The sequence below is a fragment of the Poecile atricapillus genome, chromosome 2 (genome assembly GCF_030490865.1).
Source record: "Poecile atricapillus isolate bPoeAtr1 chromosome 2, bPoeAtr1.hap1, whole genome shotgun sequence".
In the NCBI taxonomy this organism is placed as follows: domain Eukaryota; kingdom Metazoa; phylum Chordata; class Aves; order Passeriformes; family Paridae; genus Poecile; species Poecile atricapillus.
Genome location: NC_081250.1, coordinates 21,481,661 through 21,502,235, shown reverse-complemented (window position 1 = coordinate 21,502,235; position 20,575 = coordinate 21,481,661). Strand labels below are relative to the sequence as shown.

At 41.0% G+C, this 20,575-nt stretch overlaps 1 protein-coding gene across 1 annotated transcript in view; it reads right to left on the bottom strand.

Annotated features, from left to right (window-relative positions):
* The window catches only part of NMT2 (N-myristoyltransferase 2), a 34,850-nt gene extending 23,475 nt beyond the window's left edge, over nt 1-11,375 (bottom strand). Inside the window, exons 1-2 of the mRNA XM_058832417.1 lie at nt 11,114-11,375; nt 2,663-2,798 (exon numbers count right to left, since the gene is read on the bottom strand). Coding sequence (XP_058688400.1) covers nt 2,663-2,798; nt 11,114-11,223 — 246 coding nt within the window. The 5' untranslated portion in view covers nt 11,224-11,375. The remainder of the gene's footprint in view (nt 1-2,662; nt 2,799-11,113) is intronic.
* Nucleotides 11,376-20,575: the final 9,200 nt, after the last annotated feature.

The window sequence follows — 20,575 nt, the reverse complement described above, 5'->3', positions numbered from 1 at the left end:
ATATTCTCTTAGAGGTAAGGTGTGCAATGTCATTCTTGTCTAAAATATACTCTTTTCAACCAAGAGCAAGCAAATACTAAAAGCCTGTTTTCTGTAATAAATTTCATATAGGACAAGAATACAAAATCTAAGTATTACTTGAGTAGCAGACAAAATAAATATACTTTTCCACACTGATCCAGATCAGCAGTCTAAGATGCTTTCAAAAAATCCAAAACAGAATAGCTGTCTAAAACCGACCTGCAACACAGCAGAGAAGGCAAAATAACCCCCAGGCAATATTGATGCATTTGTGACTAAAGAAAAGTGAAAGCCATAAAAGAAGAGTAAAGTGGTTTTGCTGCCTAGATCTTGAAAGAAAGATTTATATAAGAACTTTTTCTTTATGCCAATAAAATATAAAATTTTGTAACATTGCTAATGAACGAACTAAACTTGTGTCAGTAAAATAATCATGAACAGTGCCACTCTAAGCACACAACTTAGAACAAGGATAGGCTTCCACATTTGTACAACATATCACATCAGAGAAATAGTGTGCAAGACTGCAAGGTGCAGGACTAAAATCTTGCGCACAAAAGCAAAAATAACATTAAGCAGCTTCATTTTAATGCAATTAGAGGCAACACATGGAACAATAAGCTTGGTCAGCAGATCAAGGAAGTCACAGGATACTACAGCAATTAACTATGCCTTTATGTTAACATAAAAATTTACTTCATGACAATTGTAAGAATATGAAGTTACTTGTGTATCATTTGCCAACAGTCTTCCTGTATTATCACCTGTTTATGTGTACCCTCTCTGTTTATATTGTATCCTGTATCCTTTATATTTATCCTGTATTGAAAGGCAGTATCAAAACATGTGGCAAAGAAGTACTTCAGTGTTGGAATGTATGACATTGAAGTTTCTGAGTTCCTCAGAGAGAGAAAGAAATGCAGAGATTAAATTAGAGCCTTCAGAGAAACTAAAATATATTAAGCTACAGACATGAAGTAGGAGCGTAAGTTTTAGTTTTAAGTAAGTAGAAATATAACTTAAGTGCCTTAAGAGACTGTATTAGCTACTAAAAAGCCCTAAAGTCTAGTTTAAAGTTCAGTAGTGTTACCTTTCATAAACATAACTTAGCTCCAGACATAATGAAAACATAGTAAGACCATTGCTTGCATTTCTAGATAGAACAGATAGATCTACGTTTGTAAACAGATAATACTCTACATGTAGATTTTGGGTAAGAACTGACACTACTTTTGCACGTTAGAATTAAGCTTAGATTAGTGTAGAAAGAACGTTTTAGAATCGTGTTTTTAGCTGCTTAGATGACTTATTAATAAAATCCCCCAGTACAGGAGAGAACAACAACAGAAGAAAGAAGGACAACAACAGGACAAAAACAGAAGAACACACAAGAAAGAAGAAAAAGGAAGCTGCTGCTATGGCTGCTGCTGCTGCTTCTGCTTGGAGGGAGCTGCTGGTGCTCAAAATATCAGAACTCTGTGCCAGAAAGCCTTTAGCACAGACTTTAATACTCTGAACTCTTTGCCTTTGAGTCTGATGCATTCATACAATAAACAACTTTACAACAACCAACAACTGCTCTGGTCTCCTTGAAGACCCAAGACCCACGTAAAACTCGACACTTAAGTATATATAATACGTACTCTCTACATATTATAAAGTGTTCCCTGTGCCAAATGTGCCCATTCAAAGCAATCAGGGTAACACAGAGAAGATCTAAAAGGACAACACAAAAATGTATCACTATGCTAATAAGCCAGAACACAATCATTTTTCCCTAAAATTAGTTGGTAGCTCCAATGTACTTGACAAATCTTACAGGACAGAGATTACTGTTGGTACAATGGTGTAAAATTCTCAACAATAATCAGATAAAGCGAATGTAACTACCTCAATATGCTCAGTGGTCCATTAACTTTCTTAGTTTTACAAACTTTAGCTCTTGGACTCAGATTTCTTTTGGGATAAAAGCTGTATGCTAAAAAGCCACCACATCATGTTATTCATTGCTCATTCAGAACATGTTAGACAAAAGCACACAAATAACACTATTTTATCAGAAACTCCACAAGGACTGTACATTCCCCCAAGCAATTCTGCATTCTTAATTATAGTGGAGGCCTTTCTGACAGCAAAAATTTTCTTCAGCTGTATCTCCATGTGTGGGATTACTGCATTTTACGTACAAATACATGGTGCTTGCTTGCCCTAAAGAGACTGGTTAGCACAGCAGGCCCACCTTCCCTCCTGCTTCATGCTGCACAAGTGACCAAAAATGCACTAAGCCAAGTTAGATGGTGGCTAAAAACTAAAAGCAATTCATCAAATAGAAATTTTATTTGAAAGCATTACCACTGCAGGTTATGATTCTGTGCAATGAGGCTGTCACTAGCCCGAGTTCTAAGTGCTCAAAGAGAAAGACAAAACTCCTCCTCCGCCTTTCTCACAGTACACCACCATGGTGGTGACGACAGCTCTGAAAACACCAGGTCTTGGCTCGCTTCTCTGTTCAGGACAGGAACCATTTGTTTAATTTTCACACACTAAGGCAGAACTACCAACTCACTTTTACAGCAAGCGACAAACAAATTAAAATTAAATTAGAAAGCAAGTACAAATTAAAACAGAACCAGGCTCTCACTTTTGAAGGTTGTTGAATTTTAATCTCCTGGGAGTCAGATGCAGAATCTGATTTGGTGCCTCCAGAATTTGGTTTCTCCTTTTTTCTCTTCTGCTTCTTTTTCTTCTTCTTCGCTCCCAAATCCCCTCCAGGACTTCTGCCAGAGATTCAAAGAATGTGGAATGAGAAAAATCAGTACCACTGAGTCTCAAATTAAAAAAAAAGTTAAATATGGAAAACCCAGCATTTTGATATGAAAAATCTAACAGCAGTTTGAATGTAAAGAAAAGGCAGTGGAAAGAAAGGAAGGAAGGGGGGAACTGAGAGCACTGATGAAAAACTTCCTGCAACTGCTAGCTCATTTGTTTTATACTCTGACACCAGCACAACTAGGCATTTTGACATACTCATGTCAAATTGTGACACTACACAGAAACCAGTGCTCTTCTCCAGTCTATTACCCAGCACAAACACAAAATGACCAAATTCAACAGTTTGGAGGAACACAAGAAAGTATGGGAACTGAGGAAAGTAACCTCCTTCGAAACTCAGCAACTATTAGTGCCCCAATACTTTTCCCCCTCTTTCTGTTCAACCATCAGACACATCTGTATTTGAGAAGAATCCAGATGAAACTTTCTGTTTTCAGGATATTTTGTTCCTAACTTAAGCCACAATAAAAGTCTTGCTGAAATCCCAGTAGGAGACAGCATAAAACTAACCAAGTATTTGTGCTTTAAAACAGTAAGCACAATGGGGTCAACTTCAATTAAAAATCCTCAGCAACAAAGTAAAAATTGCATCTGAGGATTCTGATATATTTTGACTGTTGATAACGTATGTTATTCTTAAAGGAGATTTTTATTTAACAAATAATCAAGATATAGAATCAAGATTAGATCAGAATTTGCAAAGTGTGGGATGTGTTGGCAACTCTCAGACAGAACAAAAATATAGAGGGTATGAGTTAACATGAAATTGTCTTCAAGAGGCTAATTTCTCAGCAAAACCATATGCACATAACTGGAACTGAAGACAGATATCAGACTTTGGGGGGGCTTGGATATTTTTCATCGGAAAAAAGTCAATGCAACAAACAATTGTTTCTTTTAATCCTGGAGGGAGAAAAACCCTAGGTATAATACTGACAAACAGAAAGAAAACTCAGAAGAAAATAACTAAAGTTATTATGACCAACATATTTACAAGGGACATATTATTTGCTGCTGCATGCTCACTTTCAAGATTATGATGACCAGTCTTAGTATCTATACCATGTCTGAGCTGATACTGTCAAGAAAACACCTTCCTCCAGTTGGAAGGCCCAAAGCCTGCAGTTAACCAAACAATGCAAAGCAAAGACTGATTTTTTCTGAGATCATTACTGTACTTTAGAATAGTCTGTAATGAAAGATCAATTTCAAGAAGTCCTTAACATTCAAAGTTACATTGAGTTATGCTCCCAGAAAGAAAGCGTTGTAAATGCAACAGCCTCTAGAACAGGACCAAGTTGCTACTCAATGGACAACAGTAGAGCAGACCAAACACACTGGAAGCATAAGAGAATTTGAAGCATTACTAGAAGGCTGGAGAAACAAAAGATGGACTTGTATAAGCGATCAGGGAGAAAATCTTCTGTTGCACAATAAGCATACTGCCGGATCACCTACATGATCCATGATGAATCACAATTTCATTGAATCACAGCACTTAAGTTGGAAACCACCTTTAAGATCACTGAGCCTAGCATTAACCCAAGACCACTACTGAACTATATCCCTCAGTGCCACATCTACACATGTTTTCAATACCCCCAAGGATGCTGACTCAGCCACTTCCCTGGGGAGCCTTTACTAATACAACAACCCCTTTGGTGAAGAGATTTTTCATCACATCCAATCTTAATCTCCCCTCGTGCAAGTTGAGGTAATTTTCTCTTCCCCTGTCATTTGTTACGTGGGAGAAGAGGCTGACCCTCACTCAGCTAAAACCTCCTTTCAGGCAGTTGTAGAGAGCAATAAGATCTCCCCTGAACCTCCTTTTCTCCAGGTTAAACCCCAGTTCCCTCAGGCATTCCTCACAGGAGATACTCTTCAGCCCCTTGACCAGCTTTGCTGCCCTTCTCTGGACGTGCTCCAGCACCAGTTTTGAGGCCAGTGAAAACTGAACCCAGGATTCAAGGTGTGGCTTCAGCAGTCCAAGTACAAGGGTACGATCACTGTCCTCATCCGGCTGGCCACTCTGTCTGATACAAGCCAGGATGCCATTGGCTTCCTTGGTCACCTGGGCACAGTGTTGACTCATCTAAAATAATAAAATTTGAATCTATCTGAAGACCTGTCTACCAAGCTGACATTTTATACAGAATTTAAATGCACAACAGACCCAAAAGTCTGGCAAGCGGTTAGAAATACAAAACAGTAAAACCTCCTGTGTGTATAAGACCTAGGACTTCACCACCTCTATCTGGCAAAACAGATAAAAATACTATGGAAAGTGATTTCACCTTTGCTGAGATTCATTTAAGGAAGCATTTTTTACTTCCTGCAACTGTCCACAAGCTTCCATTTCCCTGTAACACCTCACATATATCAAACAAATGATGCTGCTGGGTCCCTGAGCTGGCTCCCAAGGGCTTGTGTGCTGAACATCAGGCTACTCAGAGTTTCAGCAAACACTGCTCTCGGACAGACACTCTCAGCAGGCACTGAGCCCCACCCTGCACCCATGCAGCTCACTTGTCTTCTCGTCTTTCAGGAGGATCTGGCATCACATACACCACAGGGGAATTCTGCTCACTAGGATTACCTGAGGGTCAATGTTTTATTTAATTTGGTGAAATAATGAACAATTGAACTAAAAAAAAACGTTTGGCAGCTATGGAGAAAAATCAGCTTTGCCAAGCTTTACTAATGTTACCCCCAGTCAAACCAGGTTTTTTTTTTACCAGGACAATCATAATTTGTTCTCTGACCAATTCAAGATCATTTTCATATAGAAATGTGTATTCTTCAGCTGGGAAAGAAGGAAGACAGATGTGAATTAGTGTAAAATATATGTGGCGTTTAAAACGATGCTACTTGGTTTTGGTGTTTTCTGGTACTTTTTAATCTTCCAAAATCCCAGTCCTTGGTTTATGACCTTTAGGTTTAAATCTTTCACACTGTGTTGCAAAATAAATACTGGTATCTTTGTTTGACAGTTTATCCAGGGATCATTCTGAGCAGTTATTTATGCATAGTCTCCTGCTTGGGCCAGTTTATTTTTTACTGTTACAGTCCACACAATGTAAAAAGAGGATTTAAATAGAGTTCTACTCATCCTACTATTTAGGCATGCCTGCAACCCAGATATTTGGCAGCAGGCAGCACACATAAACTTCTCCTCAGTAAACATGTTTGTCCAACACAAGTTACAACCAGAGATATCAAGCAAATCAGGGCAGAAGCAAAACTGAAACATCTCAGGATTTTGTGTCCTTCTCATGCTCTGCCTTGAAAAGAATTGAAAGGGTCTAAAACTGGGAGTGAGAATGGCTGGGAAGGGAGGAACTTTGTTGCTCAACTTGTATTAATTACACTGGAGTTGACAGCACAAAGGATATGTGAAGGTAACAAGACTGAAACCATAGGCTCCTATTAAAAGCTTTGCTCTGACACTCTTGTGTGCTGACTAAGATCTAAATTCTCCTCTGTCTCGTCAGATACACCTATATGCTGACATGCTGAATTATATCTCACACTTAGAAGCTGTGAGGAAAGAAGTTTCCCATTTCTATGAAAGTTGATCTTTAAGCATGAAATGTCTTTTTCCAAACTACTCTGCACCTGTAAAGTGACACAACTCTGAGCACAGGTCCCATGTAGGAAGCAGAAAAGCAATACAGAATTCAGGGTGCTGCCACGTCAAGCTGGCAGGTCAGGAAACACAACCTTTTCACGCATCAGATGCGTGAAAACCATTCAATGTTAGACTTTGGGAAAATTTTGACTGTATCAGTCTAGTGGAGACATGCTGATACCAGGACAACTCTAATGACAAGAGGTTGTGAGTTTCAGCGATATCTTAGTACAGGCATAGTCGAAGGTATTTTTAAATGCACCCACAATGACAATTTTGTCAGTTGGATGAATAAGAAAAAGGTGAGGCCAGCATAGAAGTTACATGCAAATCACAATTCAGTTGAGGCATAAGTAGGGTCAAAAGATCTTATTCTGCCCCAAAATGACTTAATCTTGTCCAGTAACAGGCTGTGGCTAGGACTCCAAGACAGTCATTTAGGCCTACAGTTTTATGATTTTGTCTGCAAGTCACAAATGCAAGCCCATGATCCCACCCACATACCTTTCCACTTATGTACACACATCTGGTGTTTTGCATCGATGTGGGAAAAAAATACTTTTGCTTCTCCCTGCATTTGGTGTTTTGGTTGGTTGAGTTTTTTTAAACGCAAAAAACTTAAATGGGAATACTTACTGCATTTGGGGAGAAGTGCAGCTAAAGTGGAGAAACTTACTTTATGAGGCTTAGAGCAAATCCATGAAAAGCTGAGATGGAAAAATCAGGAGGAGCATGACAACTGCCCTGTTCAGGTGGTCAAACTGTTTTGGTTCCCTTGGCTTGAGATTATCTTTCTCACTGACTGCCACTATTATTTTAATTTCCTTTTTGAACACTAAATTCTGCTTTAGCAGAAACAGCCTCTTGTAATATCAACATCTGTTTTAAGTTACATGGAATGGTAATTTTAAGTTACCAATTTCTCAAATTTAAAACCAAACATGTACTTCAGATGTTTATTTTTAAACTGCAAAGGTCTGTGTGGGGTTCTTGCCTTCACAGTACTTCTCTCTCTATGAGTAAGTGAGGTTGCAAAGCTGTATTTCTGAAGATGTTACACAGATCTTTTTGATCACAAAAATCAGGTCTCATGTATATGGGCAAGATTTCAAAAATTTTTAAAGCAGTATTATTTATACTAGAGCTGTCCTTGTTTCATAAAGAAAATGGAGGTTTAGGTGCAAAGGGCTTTCTCATTGCTGTGAAAAACTACCATTAGTCCAAGACAATACAGAAAGGTCTTGACCAGAAGGGTCTGTGCTCTTCAAATCCCACTTACTAACAAACTGCCATTACAAAGAATCTCTCTGCATGAAGATTTAATTTCTACACATTTCAATGCCTGAGAATGCAAGATGTTTAGAACAGAAACCTAGCAGCAATACCTTAAACCCTAACCCAAGAGATTTCCTCAGATCTGCATGTTTCCTCTGCATCACCCTTCAAGTCCATAATCCGTACTCCGAGACATAAAACTCACCTGCTAAAACAGAGCACTGCTTCCACTACCTTAAAAATATTTGCTTATTTTTTAAATCTAGAAATAGTATTTGTTATGAAGTTGGCCTTTTTAAAAATAATCATAGGTGTATAATACTAAAACATTCAAAGCAAATAATTTGTGAGGGCTGGGGGAGTTGTTTAAAGGTCATACCTTTTCCTCATCTGTTTACTAAATGTTTCATGCCCAAGGCCTTTCTGGCAAGGAGCATAAGGAGTTATTTAGAATGTGAGAGACCTTATAAGGCTGGGCTTAGCAGGATGGATCCAGGTCCAACAAATACATTTTTTCTACATAAGACACGAACAAAGATATTTTGTAAACCACTGTTTATTACAATACAGAACAAATACAGCGTAATGTGTCTAGCAGGAGCAAACTACAGAAAAGGAAAACAGCAATGAGTCACTCAACATACATAATCCTGCATCTAAAAAACAGGAGCAGAATCAGAGGACAAAGACATTTGCACAGTTGAGAGCTATAAAATGGTTATTTTCTGCTGCACTCATTCAGTGCTCAAGCACAAAAAAACCTGCAAACTAAAAAAAAAAGCCAAACAGAAACCCCCTAAAACATGCCCAGAACAAAAAAAGTCATATATATCTAAAAAATCATATTTTCCTGTGGGCAATATTCTAAGGACTTATTTTCAAATGTCAAGAAACATCTGGTTAAAATAGATTAAATACAGATCAGCAGCAATAGAGACCACACAGAATTTTGCAAGTCAGTTGGCAGAGTCATAGTCTCAAGTAGTTGGACTGCTCATAAATTGCTTAAGTATATAAAACCTAATCCAAAAGCTTGAAGCAAACTTTAAAGTTACCTCAAGAATTAATATACAATGACAGGGAGAAAACAGAGAGTAATTAATTAGGCTCCTGTTACTATGGGTTAATCTCTTAGATCAAGAGAAGATTTTGCATACTCTGCTGTGAGAGTTTGCCTTTCATTTGCTGGAATTTGTTTGAGTATTTCAGCCTGCAGACAAAGAGTAGCAAACAAGATTTTTCAAAGATTACAGGAAAATAAAGTAATTCAAGGGTCAATGAGACTTCATGCAGCAGATACTAATAATTAAGAAGCTTTTTCTACTGGAATGATATACCACTAATTTAACTAAACTTCGTATTACTTGAAAGTATTCACTTTCTTAATCACAGATGCACAAGACAGCTTTTTTTTTTTAATACTCATTAAAATACATCTGGGGTATTCAACAAAAACTAGTTTTGGGTAGAAGAGCATACAGGCTACAGTTGGTGTCCCTTAGAGAGCAGCGAGACCCGTGTTGAAGTAGAGCAGCAAGCTGTGATTCAGAACACACCGAAGTGCAATTCTTTGTTCCCTGGCTGCTCCTTACACGCTGCACTCGCTGTCACAGCAGCCCAAGCACAGCCACACGCAGAGCTACGCTGCAGAGGGCAGCTACAACCCAGACACACACACAAACAGGACAGCAAACTGAAGCAGGAATGCAATCCAAATGAATTCTGGACAGGATTACCTGGCTATCAAACAATCCTAACTAGGATGCCAGCTCGGTTCCTACGAAGAACAATAAATAACAACTCTCTGCTCTTAGGACTTTACTTTCACGTACTTGTCGCATCAACTGTGACATATTTACTGAAATAAATGTAACAAAAGCCACAAGATAAAAAAACAGTATTTTATCCCTTTTAATATCCCAAATTTATATTGCTGTACTTATTTCTGATGCAATTATTTTAGTGTGCATGCCATCAACTCAACGACAGAGCAGCAAGCATCAAAGTTTTCCCCCTTCCTGCCTTCTAGACAAGTCAGCCCTCCAAAGTCTCTTAGATTTCTCTTGCCACGTCTAAGATTGTTGTCAACTAAATCCTAGGGGCAGGAGATAACAGAATACGTCCTCAAACATCAATCACCTACAGAAAGGCTCTCAAACAGATCAATCACAAATTCATGAGGAAGATATTTGTGTAGCACTGTATAGATTAACCTAGTTCTATTTTAGGTTACTCCAGCCACTCCTAGCTGCGACAACAAAGCGCCTTCTCTGCAATCCCGTTTCTAACCCCTCAAAAAAGAAAAAAAAAATAAAAATTAAATGAAGCCGACTTTTGAAACACATCGTTCCCAGTCTTCTGCCCCAAAAGCCTGCAGAGCAAGCCAGAATCTTGGCACCTCGTGCCCGGACAGAGCCACGCTGCAGCCAGCCCAACTGCGGTCGGGTGGCAGGGGCCGCAGCTATGCTGGCTGCCTCTCCCATCAGCTCCCCAGGCAACTGGAAACACCGCCTGATCCACAGCGTGGGAAGATCTGAGACGCGAGATTAGCGGAGAAGGAACTACAACCAGATAACAGCGTCTGCCCCGGCTACCGCCGTGCTAAAACACGCGCTCTGCTCTGCACAGCGTGTGGATCTGGAGGTATCATCTCTTGGAGGACAATGGGTGACGGTGAGGAGGAGCGGCTGCAGGACAGGCTGCCACAGACGATGTCCGGGCCGGAGCCCGGCCGGGAGGGCGGGAGCGGGCGGTGGGTGTGCATGTGCATGTGGATGAGCGCGGGGCCGCCCGCGGGAGCCGCTCAGCTGGAACCACCCGGAACCACCGGGGGAACACGGGGGCATCTCCCCGCTACAGGGGGCTTCCTGACGGCCAAAATTACCCAGAAATGCCCCCAAGCCCTAAAAGCACCAACAAGAAGGCAGCATTTACCCTGGTTTATATGGCATGATTTCAAGGCCGGTGTCCGGCGGGGAAGTACTAGCCCCGCTGCCCCCTCACCTCGGGTCGGGCCCAGCCTCCCGCCTCTCCCCTTACGGGTAGAAGGGCGCCGGACGCCGGCCCGGCCGGCGGGGCCGTCCCACGCCCGCACGCTGCGGCGGGAGACAGCCCGGGCCGGGGCCGCTCGGCCGCGGGCGGCCCGGCGCAGGCGCCGCGGATGAGCCGGGCCGGGCCAGGCCGGGCCGCGCAGGCCGCCCGCCAGCGGGCAGGAGCGGCCGCCACACCCGCCCCGCCGAGGGACCGCACCGGGCATCAGGGGGGCCCGGCCCGGGCACCTCCAGCCCGGCCTCTGCCGCGGCGGAGGAGACGGAGCTGCCTCCCCGAGCCATGCCCGCTCCCCATGCGCGCCCCTACCCCTTGGCGTGCTCGGTCTCCTCCTCATTGTCGCCGTCTATGCCGCAGGTGTCCTGGTCATCCAGCTCCAGGCTCTGCTGGCTGGCCGCAGACTCGCTGTCCTCCGCCATCACGGGGGAAGGAGGGAGGGGAGGGGCGGGGGAGCCTGTGAAAGAACCGGGACGCACGGGCAGACGCGGTCCGGAGCAGCTCCCTCTAGCTGCGGTCCTTCCCCGCGCCAAAGCCGGGGGACGAGGAGGCGGCGGCCGCCGGGGCTGCCCGGCCGCTCCCGCCACCCCGCGGGGACCGGGGCGGGGCCGTGCGGGGAGCGCTCCGCGCCCCGTCCCGCCCGGCCCAGCCCAGCCCAGCCCGGTACGCTCGGGCGGTGCCGCTCCTGGGTGCGGCCCCGCACTACCCCGTCATACCGACATCCACGGTGCTTCCCCGGCTCTCTATGGCCCCGGGATCCCGTCCGTAGGCGCTGTCCCCGCAGCCGCGAAAGACCCGAGCGCAGCCCCGGCGTGTCCGTCCCTTAGGCCGGGTCTGCAGCCGATGGGCCTCGGCAGCATCGGTGCGCTTTCTACCGGCTCCCCATGTTTCCTTCTCACGCCATAAACACTCAGCCGCCCAAGTTATTTTCATAGGTCTCCTTAGAGCTTTAGTAGTGACTCTAGGTTTGCTGCTAGATGTGGACAAAATACCCAGTTGCTTATGGCAACAAATTGAAAGAAAGGAAGAAAGGCAAATAAATTACTTCAGGTGTAGCTCTGTCTTGCTGCTCCCACTACTGTCAGCCACCAAGGAACAGAGCAATGTCTAGGGGACCCACCACACCACCATAAATCTCAGCTTTCTGGATCTTTCTCCATTCTACTTTCCAGGTTCTGTCTCTCCCCAGTTACCCATTACAGAGGCAGTCATGGGTCTGTCATGGCTACACAAAATCAACCCATGTCTACAATTCAGAGATGCTTTGAGCCACCTCAAATGCATGTATGAGCATAGGTCCAGATGGGGCTTTGCCATTGCTCTGTTTAACTTTTTCCTAGCTGACTCCCAGAGGAAACTCCAGAACTTAAAATGCAGCTCTATGAACAAAATTTGCTGCTGCAGAGGTTGCTGAGGCAACCCAGGGGCAATCCCAGCACTGTGGCTGGTGGGCACTCACAGCACTTGCTGTTTTCCCAAAGCCTTTTGTATTTCTTCAAGCTCCATGCTAGAAAACCTGGAATTGAATGGTAATGATTTATACCCAGGAAAATAAATAAAGAACAACTTGTGTTAAGTATTTGAACTGTTGTGATTTCCAGGGTCATATCAAGCTTTGTGAATGAGATCCAGAATTTCTGAGTGCCTGGTTTGGCAGTGCTGCCAAACACCACATTACAACATAAGAATAGGGTGCATCAGTTGTAATTATCTTTGCACTCTTGAAAGCAGTTTAATGTGAGGAACCTGTTGCTACCACCCTATTTGATTTAAGGTTTGATCTGGATTAGTTTTTTCCATTTTTGATTTGAGATGGCATCATATTTTGCTCTATTGTGTATTGCAGGTGACATGTGTCAAGTAAAAGATCTCACTGGCCAGGCAGAAGAAAGATAAACGTCCTTCCAGCTGTCAAACTCGGTGTACTGACCACCAGCCTGGGGATGCCCTTTGTCCCACCGCACTTACAACTTATGAGTTGCCACAGGAACTTGTGATTCAAATGCATGAAATGGAGTCTGTAGTTTACACTTGGCCAAATATGACTTCCCAGTGTCAAGCCTGTCACTGTAGTTTAGAGGGAGAATGTTTCTATCATGTCACTACACTTTGAAATGACCTTTAGGAGTAAACCTTCATTCAGTTATAATGCATAGGGGAGAAAGGAAATCTCAAAACAAAGGCACAATACCCAATAGTTTTCAATTACAAAAAGCAATTGTGAAGTTGTCCCATAGGCTGGAGAGAAGTTAATCCAGTGATTATGAATGATTTTTTTTTCCCTTTATAATAATGTGTAAGAGAAAGTGAAGAACAGTATGTCAAAGACTAAACAGCTGTATTGAATCACTGTGTTCGAGAAGCTGTAGATTTCACTGTTTTCTTTCCTTTACAATTTTCCTCACTTCATTGAGACAAATGGACTACAGGAAGCCTGGATCCTGACTCTTCTTGCATTTCATATTGTCAGTTAAAGAGGCAATATGAATTTCTCCCAGCAAGCTACCCTGCTAGGCATTCTGCCTGAAAGGGGGACTATAGCTGCAGAGTGGTTGCTGTTCTGTACTTCATAGCATGTGTGAAGAATTACCTTTAGTGCAGCTGATATACTGAGATTATTATCCAGGTTTGACCATTGCAAGGTCAAATGACAGCACTGGATTGTGCTTTGCATTTTATGAAAATTCAACTTTTTTTTATACCACAAGTAGATAAGTTCACCCGAAGTGAAAGTTAAGCACCTGTCCTGCACTGTGGATTTCTGAGGTAGCTTTACTTTTCTGAAATTATAAGACATATTCCCAGAGCATTTAAATTCACGCTGCAGATGCTGCTCAGCAGTTAGGTGCTTGATAGGTGCTGGCTATCACATGTGTAGTTGTCTTCCAAAAATAGAGCAGCAAGGTGAAAAAAATGTATCTTTGAATTTCAGGACCCCAGATGCTCAGCCACAGAGAGTTATTGGAGTATGTAACATTAGGACAGCAAGCAGCAAACATGGCACCTGCTGTGCCCAAAAAGACTCCCCATGGTCTTCTGTACTTCCAAGATCTCTGTTCTTGCATGTGAGTATATCCAGGGACGCCCCAAAATGCTGCATGTCAGTACTGCAGACACAACCCACAGACTCTCACCAGTCTAAGCAGACCATCAAAAACCAACAGAAATGCTTAAACTTAACCAGGTAAAGAGCTTGTGTTTGTGGCGGTGCAAACTTACTGTTTTTAATTGATAAAAAAGACCTCTTCCTAGATCTATAGGGAAGATAAAAGCAAGAGCTTTTTATTCTGTGAAGACTGAAAAGAAGAAAGCACAGTCATTTTGCACAAAAGCTAAAAAATTATTAACAAAGGAAAATAGACTTCCTTTGCAGGAGATACACTTCACTTAATACTAAATGGCATATCATGAAATCAATTAAAATACTTCCAGCATGTAATGAATTATTCATTGGTTGGTTATTTTCATAGGTCTGGTTAGAGCTTTAGTAGTGACTCTAGGTTTGCTGCTAGATGTGGACAAAATACCCAGTTGCTTATGGCAACAAATTGGAAGAAAGGAAGAAAGGCAAATAAATTACTTCAGGTGTAGCTCTGTCTTGCTGCTCCCACTACTGTCAGCCACCAAGGAACAGAGCAATGTCTAGGGGACCCACCACACCACCATAAATCTCAGCTTTCTGGATCTTTCTCCATTCTACTTTCCAGGTTCTGTCTCTCCCCAGTTACCCATTACAGAGGCAGTCATGGGTCTGTCATGGCTACACAAAATCAACCCATGTCTACAATTCAGAGATGCTTTGAGCCACCTCAAATGCATGTATGAGCATAGGTCCAGATGCACAAATGGGCTTTGTCATTGCTCTGTTTTTCCTAGCTGACTCCCAGAAGTGCCAAGACTCAAAATGAGACCCTACAAGCAGTCAAATACTTTGGCCATCTTGGTGGCCAACATGAGTTCACAAGAACCCCAGATTACTGAGGGAGGAGCCATCTAAACTTGGCAGTAAGAAGTTTTGGGGATTGGGAAGCCTAAATTCCCAGGACTGTACAGGGACCGGATGAACCATAAGGTGAGACTGAGCAGTACACAGGCAGGGCTGTACAATGCTTCTCCTTGCTCTTCTGTGACTGAATAAAGCCAGCCAGGCACAGATATTATTTCCCTCAAGCAGCCAGGCATAACCCAGTCTTGTTTACCTGCCTAGCAACACATATTAATTACATCCCAGTGAGCTGGTGATATATAATCCAGCATTCAGCCTATTGGGATCATCTGATTAGTCTATGTGTTTTGAGCATTAAACACTGCAGAAGAAAAGTATCTAAAATTTTCATGCAATCATAGGCCTGCTCCCACCTTTACACAACACATTGAATCATTAATGGCATTTATAATATAAAATGTTTTTGGATTGCAAGTAGCAACTTGATGTAAACATTTTTAATCTTGCAAATTGGAAGCAAAATTGATCCAATTTGAAAATTAGCTACTATTTTAGTGTTTCCCCTATTTTCCTAATTAACATTAAAATGTTATTGAGCAAACAAATATATTTGGACTTTGGTTCATTCAAGCGTCTATTAGTACTACCTCACATTGTTTTTTTTCTAATTGGCTGCTCTTTATGATGAAAATGGACATACTATCTTCCTCAATTCTGAGTGAGAGGCAAGGGTAAAAGAGTAAGATTGAAAAGAAACAGAAGAGATGCACCAAAACACTTCTGCATAGTTAAGGCAGTTAACAGCAGAAGTAGAAATGGTTAGGGAAGGAAATGAGCTTGTGATCCTAAATGTTGCACATGTATCCATGTGACATCACAGCTCTGGTCTCTATGGTTTGTCTCACTCACTCAATCTCTTTTTAGACCCCCCTGCATACCATGCTCGGGGAGCTGCAGCCTTGCCTGTTCCTACAGCCCACTTGCTGATGGCCTGTATTGGCTGCAGTGGTCAAACGGGAGGCAAGCACTCAAAGTATCCCAGATATTCTTACTGCTGCACTCTCATTCAATTTGCTTTTATTCCATTTTCTAATGCAGCTCATATCTTCCTTCTTCTCTTTTACAGCTTACCTTTGCACAGAAACATCTATTTCTCCATGCTGGTGCCTTCATTGGCAAGGGCTGTGGGCTGTACAGCACTGAAGAGGGTTAGGCATTTACATGCATAGTGAAAACTTATCAGAACATTAAAAAAATGTGCATGATAAATAAAAACCTTTGTGCTTAAAGGTATAGGTAGTAAGGATAGAAAGACTTTCATCCTGTTATTATTGCTAGTAGAGATTTCAGTTTTCCAAAGCATCTGTTTTTGATGATTGTTGGAAGCAGGATACAAGACTTACATCAAACACAGGTTCAAACTGTTTCCAGCTCTGCTCAGTTCCTAGGGTCTCTAGCCCCAAAAGGTAAAAAAATACTTAATAAACAGAGCAAAAAATTAAATAATTATTACAAATATAAACATATTTTTCATTTTTATGTCTATTTTTATTCTGAGACCCTTCTCAAATTATGTATATGAATGAGAATTAGTGGTGACAGATTTTTTGATAAAGACAGTGTTGACACAGGCACTGCAGGACCTCTAAACTGATACTCAGCAATTACTTCTGCCCATCCAATCTCCAAATCAATCCAATTTACTCTGTCAGCTCTGCAATCAGTTCTCCCACTAACCTTTTACACTTCCCCATATCAATGTGCCTGCTGCTTCCTTCTCTTTGCAGGAAGGCTGCAGGTGCAGCCAAGATGCTTTATTTCCCTCATTTTTGATGAAGTGAGCGATAGATATATGAATTATTCTTCATCTCTTGACCATTTCAGTAGTTTTTCCAAAATGAAAGTTTTTAGAGTTTTCTTTTTGTCTGTTTCAGATAGTTCTTTACCCAAAACCAAAAAATAACTCTCTCCTATGAGAAGACGTGCCTTCTGGGTGGTTGGAAACAAATTAACAGCATGGTTCAGAATGCACACTTATGGCATGGAGAATTACACTGAATTAAGAAGTGTCTCATAGATGTAGTGTCTTCCCTATGAAGACAATGGAAAATCAGACTCTATTGTAACTCTTCAATTTCTATGCATTTTTTTTTAGATTTTACAGTAAGATTTTACCCTTCAGAATTTTACACCTTTGCACACAAGAAAAGACTCTGTCAAGTGTGCAACAACTGCAGAGTTGCTTACTTAAAATATAGATACTAGACAAGCTTTTTAATTTTCGTTTATAGATACTTAGACAAAATTTATACATCAGGTCTAGGCCAGAAAGCAAGTATGAATAAATCTCATGGAAGCTGGAGGTACAGCAGAAAGCATCAAGCATAGTTTTGACCCTGCAATGTCAGACCACAAGGACAATTAAGTTAATTAATACAAGCCTTCATGGGCTCTCATGCTGGTTCTTCCAGTCAGTCTGGGTGAGCGACCTTTACTTGGCCATTGCTTGATGTTGAAATGCTGAAACTAGTATTTAAGCCAGCTTTTATATTAACTGCACTTATATACATACATGTGAATGTGTATCCATGCAGGTGTGCGTGCACACACACACTTATGTAATAAGTAAGTATAATATATATATATATTGTAAGTATACTTTCCAGCATTTCAAGGAAAGAAAGACCAATCCAGCTGTCCAGACAAATACATTTTTCATTGGGAGAACCTGGCTATCATGTTTTGGTTCTCTCATTTTTATTGTGTTATTTAATGCAGGATTGCATGGTGTTAAATTCCAGTTAGAGCAAACGGCATAGATCCAAAGAAAGCTTGCCCTCGCCAACACCTAAATGTAGCTTTCCTGAAAAGTCTAATCATAGGGTGTCACATTGTACGTCCCATTGATGTGTGGCCTCACAGCACGGCAAAAAACTGAAAGCAGAATCAGGGAGTTTGGTTTATAGAAGGGGCATTCCCTGAAGAGAAAGGAGAGAGAAGCGAAGGCCCACAGCTTCTTTCATCTCCAAGCTCTTTAAACTTCATACAACCACTAAGTCACCAAAACCCTTTAAAAAACAGTGCTTGTAACAGGACCCACTTTAAATAAGTTCTTTCAGTTTTAATGCCCTACCTCTCTTGTAGCAGGACCAACCATTCCTTTCAAAGTGGGATTTCTCATCTCAGCATTATTTTAAGCACTGTTTCCTCCCTTTATAATATAAAGTGTCAGGAGGATTCCTCAGTTGGGTTTATTGAGGAGTCCGTCCTAGTCATGTGAACACAAAGTCCTTCTTTACACAATTACAGAAATAACCTGTAAACAAGTATTTCATTTGTACCTCCCTGTTGTCATCACATTTTCTTTCCCCGTGGCTGTAAATTTCTAAGGCAGAATAGCTATTTAATGATCAAACAAATTAACTGGCACTGTTCATCCCTAGAAGAAAAGCACCATCAATAAAACAAGAAATATTTCAGCTAAGTGATAATAGACCAGGTGCCACAGTTTGCAAAGTAATTACCTGTGGATACCAGAGGATTACAACTGAAAAGAACTAGATACCCTTTCTGTTATTCCTGACAAATAGAAGACCTGGTCTCAATTTAACAGTTGGAATTACATGAGTAAATGTAAAAAAAAATGCTCCTCTATTCTGAAAATGCACCTGAAGCTCCAATTCCAATTGTTTTGCAGCATGGAAATAAAAATAGCAGATATGATGAAAATATAGTGTATATACGTATCTATCCTAGCATATGATAAAGCATAATATTAGATATTATGCTTAGATATTATATTAGATATATATATATATTGTATTAGATATTATAAATCATGTGTGAGTGTATATACACACACACACACACACACACACACACACAATAATAATAGTAAGGTTAGCATTATGAGTAAGGCTAGTGTTGAACCTGACAGTTTATTTATTTGTCTGTAAGCAGAGGAACAGGAAAATAATTGAATTGCTCTTATTTTTCTCAACTTTGGAAACAGTTAGTAATTAAATTTGTTTTTATTTTATTTTAATCTAAACCCAAGGTGCTATTCACAAGGCAGAATGCAGTACCAACAGTGATGATGCATTTTGATTTGAATGGAGATGTCATAAGCTGAATATTTGCCCAGCAAAGAGGCTGGGCAAGGTCCCTCAGCTGACAGGGATCTCTGCACTTGGACTGACAGCAGGCCCAGGCAACAGCTGATGATCCCATGCCAGCTGTCTGCTGGCGTTACTGAAGTTGTTAACTGTGCTTATACTGAAATGATGAACTGCTTCACACACAGCACATCTGGAGAAACAATTCACCACCAGGTGGCAGATACCACAACTTGAATTTCAAATGCCAGAGAGACCAAACGGCAGCACTGATTCAGAAAAAACTATCTGTTGCAGATGTATTTTAGAAAAGTAAACAGACACTCTTCTCCTTGGACCGAATCCAAGGATGTACTGCATGGACCCTACCATGCTCCAAGTTACAGACGATTGATTACTGTGTTACAGTTGATTACTGTGTTATAATAAATTTTAATTCCCAGATGAATTCTTAAGAAAAAAAGCCTTTTTGGTTCACTACTGACCTTCCTAGAGTAAGAGTTAATATCTCATCCAACACTTGCTCATTTATACCTGTACTGTTCAATAGACTAAACCCTACATAGGACATTTGATTTCTTACCCATTTGAAATGTATTGGTTCAGAACAGTGAGATAAAATTGGTCCCTGAGAGAACTCATGGATAGAATGATGGGCAGAAAATGAAAATTTTGCCAAGGTATTTCAAGAGTGCTTAATTCAGTCCGCTGAAGCTATTCAGTCCTCCCTGTAACAAAGAAAAGCATTATGAGCAATTTCCAAATTATGGGCATTCCTCTGTAATCTGTTCATCTCAGATCAGTACAAGTTTGTATAATTTGTCTTGTTAGATTGCAAGTGCTCCAAGGCAGTAACCAGTTTTTGTCGCTGTATCTGCAGAGGGTTTAGCATGCTGGTACCCTGACAAAGCACTTAATCAAGTAATAGATCATTTTCATGATAAGTCAAGGTGCTTCACAGATAGTTTAATAAGCTTTGAGAAGCAAGTATTTGAGAAAGAACAAAGTGGGAGCTGGGGGACAACCATGTAGTGAATGGACTCTTAATGAGTGTATTAACTCTCAACAGTGCTAACATTTCAGAGAGTCTGTGATACAAAGGAACCTGAACTTTGAAGATTTGTTTCCGCTATTTTTTTAAGACAAACATATTTTCATTATTTTTGTAAGCTTTGTCCTTAAAAACTTGAGATTTTCCCCCTACTAATAAGAAAATAATCATAAAATAAGAAAACAATTGCTTTTCTAGGTTATCTTCTACATGGACTTGGAGCTGCTGATGCCAAGACCTATTCAAGTTATACTTTGTTCTCTGTGTTTTATAAGTTTTATTGATTCTTGCTTCACTGTGCAACTGCAATATACAGGCAAGAAAATTTCTTTGTATTTTACTGATGTATCTTCCTTGGTAAGTTTTTGAAAATTAAAACATGGAATTTATCACTGGACTTTTAGATTAGGCACAGCATACTCTAATCCTAACCTGTTACCTGATCTGTGTTAATTCTGTTCCAGTTTCATTTAGCATATGTGGATGTAGAGAAATACATTTCATAAATGATATATTTTACAAAATTAAACTATCACACCAGTTAAGAAATGCTGTTTTAAAGATTTGAAACATACCTGCATTGTGTTTGTTCAAGTATATTTGCTGTATTAGGACCACAAATCATCAAATGAAGTGTTTTGAACATAAAACCAACACAATTA